We start from the raw sequence: 10,666 nt of genomic DNA, 5'->3' as shown, positions 1-10,666 counted from the left end.
TACTGATCCAGAAAGATGAGTGCAAATCAGACATACATTTAACATAACAACTTATAGAAACATAACAGCAGTTCTTTGTGCTATTGTGCCATTGTCACATGAGGCAGCATGTGCGACTCATTGAATTGCACAGGGATTTGGCTGGCATGTATGTTGAGGTTAATATTTCAAGCAATGTTCAACTGGCTGAACTGTGTAGAGAAACAGCAAATATATAGACCCAGCACTGACTGATCAGACCTAATCTGTTTAATGAAATCCCACAATATTATTTTAACATTTATGTCACCAGTGACATAAAAAGAAAACACAGTGTCAGAAAGCCAGTGCCCAAAAGATCCCCCAGAGCCGTTAGATATGGGATGGAGAAGCTATCAGGATCCCTGCTGCACTTCCACAAGCAGTGAACCAGCACATCAGCGATGGCCAGCAAAAGAAACACCTGAATGAAAGAAGATTTAGAATGAAATACCACACTTTTTCTCAATAACACACATGCTAACATCTTTTTGACCTGCCTGTGTGAAAGCAGCTACCAAATAGAAGAAAATGAAAACTGCAGTGGGTGGATCCGGACTGCCTTGTATTAGGTAAATGGAGTAGATGAAGATCAGGTGACCTGGGATTGCCATTGTGAGCAGCACTTGTGCTGATCTTCCATTCGGTCCTGTCAGAGTCAATGAAAAGTGTTTTCTGTCTGAATTCTTTAACCTTAAACCAGGTTCACTTTCCTGCAGAGTTTAGTTTCAACCCTAATCGAACACAACAGTGTTTGGATCTTCAGGATCACTACAAATCTACAGGCAGGTGAGTTTGATCAGGGTTTGACCTAAACTCTTACAGAATCACTGCAAAAAATGCTTTTCTTACTTAGATTTTTTTGTCTTGTTTCCAGACAAAATATCTAAAAATTCTTATCAAGAAGTATTTTCTAGACAAGGAAAAATTAGTCTTGTTTTCAGAAAAAATACATCAAATTTAAGTGAGTTTTTGCTTAGAACAAGCAAAATAATCTGCCAGTGGGGTAAGAAAAATAATCTTATTTCAAGCAGAAAACAAGACTATTTTGCTTACCCTATTGGCAGATTATTTTGCTTGTTTCAAGCAAAAAAACACTTAATTTTGACTTGATTTTTCTGAAAACAAGACAATAATTTTTGCTTGCCTAGAAAATCCTTCTTGATTTTAGAATTTGTAGATATTTTGGCTGGAAACAAGACAAAAAGTCTAAGTAAGAAAATAATTTTTGGCAGTGATTTAGAAGCTTAATGGATAAACATTGATGGAAATCTGTTACCTGTGGTGCAAAAGCTGCGGCAGGGGCAGTAACATCCTTTAGAGTCGTCTGGAAGTTCACCCAGCAGATGGTGAAAATGAAGATATGTGGCTATACGACTAGCCTGGATGGAAACCAGATTACCACCAACACCTTAAAGGGAAAGTTCACCCAAAAATGAACATTCTGTCATTAATTATTCACCCTCATGTCGTTCCAAACCTGTAAAACCTTTGTTCATCTTCAGAGCACAAATTAAGATATTTTTGATAAAATTTGAGTTTTCTGACCATGTTCAAGGCCCAGAAAGGTAGTTAGGACATCATTAAAATAGTGATGTTATGAAGCTACAGTACAAGAATACTTTCATAAAATTACGTCTGAATCACTGATGTCACATGGGGTATTTTAATGATGTCTTTACTACCTTTCTGGGCCTTGAACGTTTGTTTTCGGAAGATGAACAAAGGTGTTATGGGTTTGGAACACCAGGGTGAGTAATTAATGACAGAATTTTTATTTTCTATTTTATTTTTATGTCTCCTTAAAGGGGTCATTGGATGCCCATTTTCCACAAGCTGATATGATTATTTAGGGTCTTAATGAAAAGTCTCTAATATACTTTGGTTAAAAATTCTCAATGGTTTTGTAAAACAACACCCTTTTTACCTTGTCAAAATCAGCTCTGCAAAAATCATCCTGTTCTGGTCAAGGTTACTTTAAATGTTAATGGGCTCTGCTCGCCTCGCCCCGCCCCTCTCTTCTCTCTGTGGAGTGACGAGCCTGTTTACTTTAGCCGCGTTTAGCTGCTAAACTTGCTAACTAGCACGTTATTAGGAAGGGCAATAGCAAAGATTCATAAAAAAACCTTATACTCACTTCTGCTTTAAGTGAAGCTGGATCATGAATGATTTGCGTGAACATAGACAGATATATGTAGATCGGGAGGCGCATTCCCTTCACAAATAAACATATACCACTGCATCTTCAGCGGCTCAGATGTCGGGAGTAAAAGACGACCACTATGTTCATTATTACATTCAGCAACACAACACCTCAATCACTCAATTGGAGATATTCTTGTCTTACATCCCTGCTCCGGCATTGAAACAATGGAGGTTATTGGACTGTTATAGCTGATTTAAGGCAGGTCTGAGGTAAGACGCTCATGTCAATCAACTATCGTGGGAGCGGCCTCTGTCAGTCTGACGTCACACCGAGAGGCATCTGAGAATGGCTCGATTTAAAAAAGGGGATATTATTTTTACAGATTAATTAAAAACCACTGCATGGATGTTTATCATTATAGGGTAGATTTGTACATACACTGCCAACACACATTAATGTTCAAACATGTAAAAGTAACTTGCATCCGGTGACCCCTTTAAGGAGAGGTTGAAATGGAAAGGTACAGCTGCAATCAAAATTATTCAACCCCCTTGACCTGCAATACATTTCGCTGCGAAGAACAAAAATATGTGAAAACAATTCAACAAAGGCATCAGTACACCATTGGAGAAAGTTTATTTTTAATTACTCATTTGAGTAATTCCGAGAATGTAAGTGGATTAATAATGAAAAAAAAAAAAAAAAATCAAACTGGCAATAAAAGTTCATGTTCAAAATTATTCAACCACCAAAAGTACAATTTAGTGTAGAATTTGGTGTAGAATCTAAAACCACCAATAAATGCCGCTTGAAAGTGCTTAGAAGCTTCTGTCACCTTTCTAATGCAATCTCAGCCCATTCCTCACCCGAAAAAGCTTCTAGATCACTGATAATCTTTGGTTTTCACTTTGCCACTGCTTTCTTTAAATTCAGCCAAATATTTTAAGTGAGAATTAAATCTGGAAACTGAACAGACAGGCCACTCAAGAACATTCTATGAATGATCAAGCATAAGAACATTTGGATGTTTATCTTGGGATGATTGTCCTGCAGGAAAGTCCATTAATCATCAGCTTCAATCTTTGCACCAAAGGCATCACAATTCTTGCCAAAATGGCCTGACACTTCAAAGAATCTATGATATCCTTCATGCGGCCATGTTTTCCTGAACTCCACAGGTCTATCCGAATGAATTTTAGCATCTTCAAGTCAACCTTTTTGTTCTTCTTGGTCAAGAGTGGTATTTGGCAAGATGCCTCAACATGAAGGCCATACTTGTCTAGTGTTCTCACTGCATTGAAATGTTTTCCTCCTTTTGTTGAGTCATCTTGCAAGTCTTTGGCTGTACATTGCAGGTTTTCCTCAGTTGCTCTGATCAAACATTTTATGATATTCTGCCTTTTTTGTTCAACACCCTCAAATGCTTTCTAGTACAACAAACTTTCAACTAAGGAATAAGGCCGCCAGCTCCGTCTCTACAAATTTTTAATGTCTTGGAAATCTTCATGTAGCCTTAGACTTTTTAATATAATACCACTATTTCTTCTCTATAGCTTTTGTGAGAGCTCTGTTGTCATATTTGCTACTCAACTCCAGCACATGCATGGGCTAACTGTATGTATGTGTAACAGACCAAGGTAATTCTGTTTTTGTAATAGAGTTTCTAAGGATTAATTGTGTTTCAAGACAATTTTGCTCTCTGCCATAAAAATAAGTGACTTAAAACAGCAATGTTGAATACGGGTTGAATAATTATGACATAGCTGTGTTATTAAAAAATCCTATAACTCAAATACGTCACACTATATATTGACATTATCACTTTTAATAAGCCATTAAACTGTTGTAGATGCAAGTCCTGGATCTTCAGACAAGCTTGTATTTGTAAAGTACTGCAGTCTCTGGGGGGCTTAATAATTTTGATTGCAACTGTATGTATAAAATTTTAATTAAACAATCAGTTGATCAGAACTTAGTATATCAATTCGGTCTGACCCACCATTTATAACCGGACTGTAGAGAACAACACCTTCAAGCTTTGGATCTGTGATGGCATGGTCCAAAATCAGTCCTCCAAGACTGTAGATATGATACAAAAACCAACATATGTTGGTTGTACCAACATAATTTGTACAAGTGCACTATTATAGCCACTATTGATGGGCCAAGAGGGAACAGTTACCTGCTGATCACCATTGCAGTTATTATTGGCTCCCAGCTGGACAACAGCAGTTTTTGGCTTTCAGGGTGCCGAAATGAAAGAATTACCCACACCGGCGTCAGGCACAGGAAAAAAGCACACACCAGGTAGGTAATATAAGGGTATGGTTCTACAAACAGAGAGAGTTAAAGCATAAAAGGGGTTAAAATTAAAGGGACAGTTCACTCAAAAATGAAAATTCAGTCATTTATTACTCATCCTCATGTTGTTAATTAAGATATTTTTGATGAAATCCAAGAGCTTTCTGACACTGCATACACAACAATGCAACTACCACGTTCAAGGCCCAGAAAGGTAGTAAGGACATTGTTAAAATAGTCCATGTGACATTAGTGGTTCAACCATATTGTTATAAAGCCACGAGAATACTTTTTGTGCACAAAGAAAACAAAAATAACAACTATATTCAACAATTTCTTCTCTTCTATGTCAGTCTTTGACACACATTCAAGAAAGTACCACGAAAGCTCTTGGATTTTATTAAAAATATCTTAATTTGTGTTCTGAAGATGAACGAAGGTCTTAGGGGTTTGGAACACCATGAGGGTGAGTAATTAAAGACAGAATTTTCATTTTTGGGTGAATTATCCCTTTAAAGACAGTAAAATCCCACACCTCTTAGGTGGAACAACAAACTAGTCACCGACCAATTACTGGTGATTCATTCTCACCCATGGAATAAAAGAAGCCTTGACTAATGGTGGCAAGGAGTCCTAATGTGATGATGTCCCCTAAACTGGCAGCGATGGGCGTGGCTATGTTGTCAGGGTTCACGCCTACCTTCTTGGATCCAACAATTACACCAACCATTACGATGCCTAGAAAAATGTGCAAATATCAGATCCATTCAGAATTTATACATGTTAAACGAAATTACAAATTCATTTTTACATGTAACAGGGCTCAACGCTAAGGATTTTTTCTACAAAAAAAAATCAAATTCTAAATTTTCACTGGCCCTGCCACAATAAACGAAAATAGTTGCTGTTATCTAATGTTATCTTTTATTTTAATAAATAAGCTTATATGACATCACAATTTTACATACCAATTAAATTGTACAAATTCTCGATTCCAACTTCGATATCACAGCAAAACCTACTAGCCTAACAAATATAAAATTCAAACATTATTTGTTTGTTCAGAAATGATTTATTACAAATTAAACAATGGTTTAAAAACAGCACTAACTCAGTTATCAAGTAATTTTTATTCTGGAAGTGAACTAATTCTTTAATCATACTGACAGTCTTATCTTTGTATGCTAAGCGCTGATAATGTGAGTTATGTTGCCTGAGGACGTTGAGTCTATATTCAGGACCAGTATGGAAAATAGGTTTGCATGGTCAAGATCACAAGCCATGAGTTATTCAAGTGAGAATAACCTCATGATCAGCACCCACAAACATTGATGCCCATGAAGCGTTTTAAAATTATGGACGGTCTATTTTAAGTAGATAAAAATTGGTCAGAAACAAAAGCTGGATGCAAACCCTGCAGGAGGGATGCTGTGAAGGCTGTCACCACACTGCAACAACAAAGCAGAGCTACATGGTTCATAAAGACCTCCTCCTCCAGGATCCATCCAAGAGCTGAGGCTACCAGAGCAGCCAGGAAGCCCAAAACTGTAGCTTGTACCTGACGAGACAAATAGAGTTCAATGAAGAGAAGATAATTTTACCAAGCAAGTATTCAAATGAGCTGGATTAACCTGTTTGAGGGCGAGATTTCCAATGATCAGGTTCCACTGCTCTCTTGAAGAGTTAATTCTGCCAACATTCACCTACACAGATTTTCGAGTGTTGAATGACTGTTTACTCATGTACGTTAGGCAATATAAAGCATTACTAAATTCAATAAACCTTTTGTTTTTGTTCAAACCTCAAACATTTAAATATAACCCCAAGGGCTGTTTTCTTCACAGCAGGGTGTAAAGGTTCCTCACCATGACAAACAACGTGATGAAGTGGAAAGAACACAGATACAATACAACAGAAGCAGATCATATGAGATGGGACGGTGTACAGATCAGTTTTCCCACTTCCCACACAAAGGCTTCCATGACTTTTCTGGTGGTTCATGAATATTGGATATGGATTTTTAAAATATAGCAAATTCAGACTTCAGTTTCAGTTGAGCATGACTTGAAAATTGGGTATTTACTATAAAAACTCTATGGCTTTTAAATAATGTAGTAATGTATGAATAATTATCATAATTTATTAATATATTCTAAAATACACTACCAGTCAAATGTTTTTCAACAGCAAGATTTTTTAATGTTTTTTAAAAGAATTCTGAGCATTTATTTAATCCAAAATACAGCAAAAGCTGTATTATTGTGAAATAATTTTACTGTTTTCTAATTGAATATATTTTAAGATTTATTTGTGGTCAAAGCTACATTTTAGAAAATATAGAAATTAATACTTTTATTTAGCAAGGATGCTTTAAATTGATTAAAAGTGACAATAAAAACTTTTATAATGTTACAAAAGATTGCTATTTCAGATAAATGCTGTTCTTCTGAACTTTCTATTCATCAAAGAAACCTGAAAAAAAATCAAGCTGTTTTCAACATAATAATAAATGTTTTTTGAGCAGCAAATCAGAATATGAGACTGATTTCTGAAGGATCATGTGACTGGAGTAATGATGCTAAAAATTCAGCTTTAAAATCACAGGAATAAGTTACATTTGAAGATTTAGTCAAACAGACAAAAAAAATTTTAAATAGTAAAAATATTTCAAAATTTTACTGTTTTTGCTGTATTTTGGATCAAATAAATGCAGGCTTGGTGAGCAGAAGAGACTACTTTAAAACATTAAAAATCTTACGGTTCAAAAACTTTTGACTGGTAGTGTATATGTATTAATTCATTTACTAATTAGTATTATTTAATTATTTTTAAAATTGTAAAATTCTGTGATCTAAAGAACTTTTTTTTTTTTTTTACAATTTTTGCAGTGATTAAAACTAGGGCTGGCAAACGATTAATCACAATTAATCACATACAAAATAAAAGTTTGAGTTTGCCTAATATATGTGTGTGTACTGTGTATAATTATTATGTATATATAAATACACACAAATTAATGTATATATTTAAGAGAAATATGTTATTTATGTACAAAATATTTTTATTTATATATAACATAAACTCATAGAACATAAATTATAATAAATACATATACTTGTACATATTTCTTAAATATATACATGAATGTGCTTGTATTTATATATACATAATAAGTACACAGTACACACACATATATTAGGCAAACTCAAACTTTTATTTTGTATGTGATTAATCGCAATTAATCGCTTACCAGCCCTAATTAAAACTATGGCTGATATGAATTACTGTAACATTTATTGTCCATTAACAGAATTCTACACACCTTCACCTAAATAAATGAAAAATGAAACAATAAAGTCAGTCATTTTAAATGCTACACGACACGTGATTTGTGCATTTCAGTGTTACAAAGTACAATATCAAAATTTTGAAATCATTTTGAGATTCGCTAAAGATTGCATTTGACTTCTTATTTAATTATTACATTGTTTAAAGGTTAACTTTGAGCAAGCATTATAACAGTGAAGGTATTTGAAAAAAAATGTGAAAAATGTGCATGTAGAATTAAATAACCAATATATGTTAAGAGCGCTAAATAAAAAAAATGTATTCTAATATTCTAAAATTTGATTCTGAGTCATCCTTAAAGTAACCACTATAGATCAAATTCAAACTTTTAAGTTTGTAGTTCAAAATTAAAAGCATTAATTTGTCTAAAAAGAAAAACTATTAAATGTGTTTCCTACAAACTCAGCAATCTGAGGTACAAAATAAATTTTAATATATACAATATTATTATAAATATAGACTATAAATTTAGGAAAACACAGATCAAAACATATTTCTTCAACCACATATAATATTTGCAGAAAAAACAATATAGGTATATAAATAACATAGTAATCTTACAGCAGTGGAGAGTCTTGATGCCAGTGTCATCTCCAGGTTCCCCTTTAGGCCCAGTAGAGGTGGGACAAGGATGAAGATCTCAGTCACATTACGGAAAACGTCCCAGTGCTGATTCATCAACATAAAGAACAATCGTTTACAGTCAGCTTATTTAAAATCCACCCCATCATCTTCCCCCTACTCACCTGCACTACGTCCAGCAACATCCCTGCCAGAACTGTTCCAAAACCAGCTAGAAGGAATGGAAACAAGATCTGTAGCACCATGGCCCGGACCGATTCCATCGGCATCTCCTGGCCATGATTTTGCGATGTGGACCCAGAGGCCAACGCTGTCCCGTAAAACTCATTGGGAAGTAGGGGATCCGACTCTGAAAATTCTTTACTGCTGAAACTCGATGTTCTGTCGGGTCGTCTGGTTTCTGAGATAAACTGATGGCCATTTTCTCCGGATAACAGGTGAGCTGAGGTCAGCTGACACTCCTTCTCTTTTTCTTCAGTGACGGATCCCATTGTCATCACACAACCGTGTCAAAAAATATATTACACAGTCTTGAGTTTGAATTTGAAAAGTATCAAGAGTTGTTTGTTGTAAATGAATCATGTAAAGGTACTTGATATAAATAATCTATGATTGTGTGTACAAATGAATTTTAGATCAAATTAGTATAGGTGATTTGTGTGAGTTTGATGATATAGCTGCTTGACATCTCACCTGAAAAACATGAAACACTTCAGCAAAGAAATCAAGAATAACAATAAATAAAACCACACAAACCATTCAAAAATAAAACCAACAATAAAACCATAACAAACTGTGACATTTGAAATAATAACATAAAAACAACAAATTTAACTTATTTTATTTCAGCTAGTTGCTAATGAAACATTTCTCATTTTCCTTTAGTTTAATTTTATGTACTACTTTAACTAAAACCAGAAGAAAAAGTAAAAAAAAAACAAAAAAAACTATATACAGACAGAGAGACAAAAACTTTAAAAAAGACAAAAACAACATGACTAAAATTTAACAACAATTAAAACAAAAACAAAAAACATAAAAAAATAAATAATTAATTAAAAATATTAAAACTATAATAGTATATCAATCATATTATAAAAAACAAATTTGAAATAACTGTGTAACTGTGAAATAATCTACTTTACTTTTTTAATATTGGCAGCATCTAGACATGGCAGCCGGCATTTTTATGATTTATTATGTCACTTTTGATTTGGAGTTCTTAAAAATGTAACTGCTGTAGATCAAAATATTAAGCTTGAAGTTCAAAATTAAACACATTTATTTGTCTTAAACTATAAAATGTGTTTCAGACAAACTCACTAATTTGAGATGCAAATAAACTGTAATATTTACAACAATGTTGTGATATATATAACAACACAGCATATAATGGTTATGGCACAGTGTATGAATAATAAATAAAAATAAACTAAAGTATTTTAAATGTAATTAGATACATATTTAGTCATATGTACACAAAAGACTTTAAATTTAGAAAAGCACAGATCAGTATTTTTCATTCACACATACGTTTTTGAACAATAAGATTTTTGTTTTTTATTTAAGTCTCTTCTGCTCACCAAGCCTGCATTTATTTGATATAAAATACAGTAAAAACTGTAAAAAAAAAAATAATAATAATATTTAATATTTTATTCAGATAAATGCTGATCCTTGGATCTTTCCATTCATCAAAGAAAAAAATCAACTGTTTTAAATATTGATAATAATAATAATAATAATTGTGTCTTGAACAGCAAATCAGCATATTAAAATGATTTCTGAAGGATCATGTGACTCAGAAGACTGGAATAATGATCTAGAAAATTCAGCTTTGCATCACAGAAATAAATTACATTTTAAAATATATTCAAATACAAAACAGTTATTTTAAATAGTAAAAATATTTCAAAATTTTACTGTTTTTGTTTTGGATCAAATAAATGCAGGCTTGGTGAGTCTTTAAGAAACATTAAAAATCTTACCGTTCAAAAACTTTTGACTGGTAGTGTACAACAGAATTATCATTCAGTAAATCTGATTATACTGGTCTGACATGTTAATATATAACCAGAAAAAATAAAATGCTTATTATTTAATACAAATTTACATCTGTCCTCAGAAAATAACTATACTAAAGGTAAGCAGTATTATTTTTGGCTATTTGTGAGTTAAATTGTACCTTACCTCAAAGCAGCACAGCCTTAAAACCATCAAGCTGAACATGTGTTGGTTGTCGGGCACATTTTTCTCACTCTTTTCTCTCTC

The 10,666-nt window shown here is 33.4% G+C and overlaps 1 protein-coding gene across 1 annotated transcript; it reads right to left on the bottom strand.

The window, feature by feature from the left end:
• Nucleotides 1-8,886, bottom strand: slc41a2a (solute carrier family 41 member 2a). Its single transcript, XM_051098960.1, has 10 exons — nt 8,560-8,886; nt 8,375-8,482; nt 6,097-6,168; nt 5,879-6,023; nt 5,057-5,203; nt 4,347-4,494; nt 4,164-4,243; nt 1,298-1,429; nt 519-667; nt 1-442 (listed from the first exon to the last, which is right to left on the bottom strand). The coding sequence occupies exons 1-10, from the start codon at nt 8,884-8,886 to the stop codon at nt 281-283; spliced, it is 1,470 nt and encodes a 489-aa protein (XP_050954917.1). The 3' UTR covers nt 1-280.
• Nucleotides 8,887-10,666: the final 1,780 nt, after the last annotated feature.

Source organism: Labeo rohita, chromosome 25, assembly GCF_022985175.1.
Source record: "Labeo rohita strain BAU-BD-2019 chromosome 25, IGBB_LRoh.1.0, whole genome shotgun sequence".
In the NCBI taxonomy this organism is placed as follows: Eukaryota; Metazoa; Chordata; class Actinopteri; order Cypriniformes; family Cyprinidae; genus Labeo; species Labeo rohita.
The sequence above is the reverse complement of the archived record's forward strand: the minus strand, read 5'-3'. Positions and strand labels throughout refer to the sequence as shown.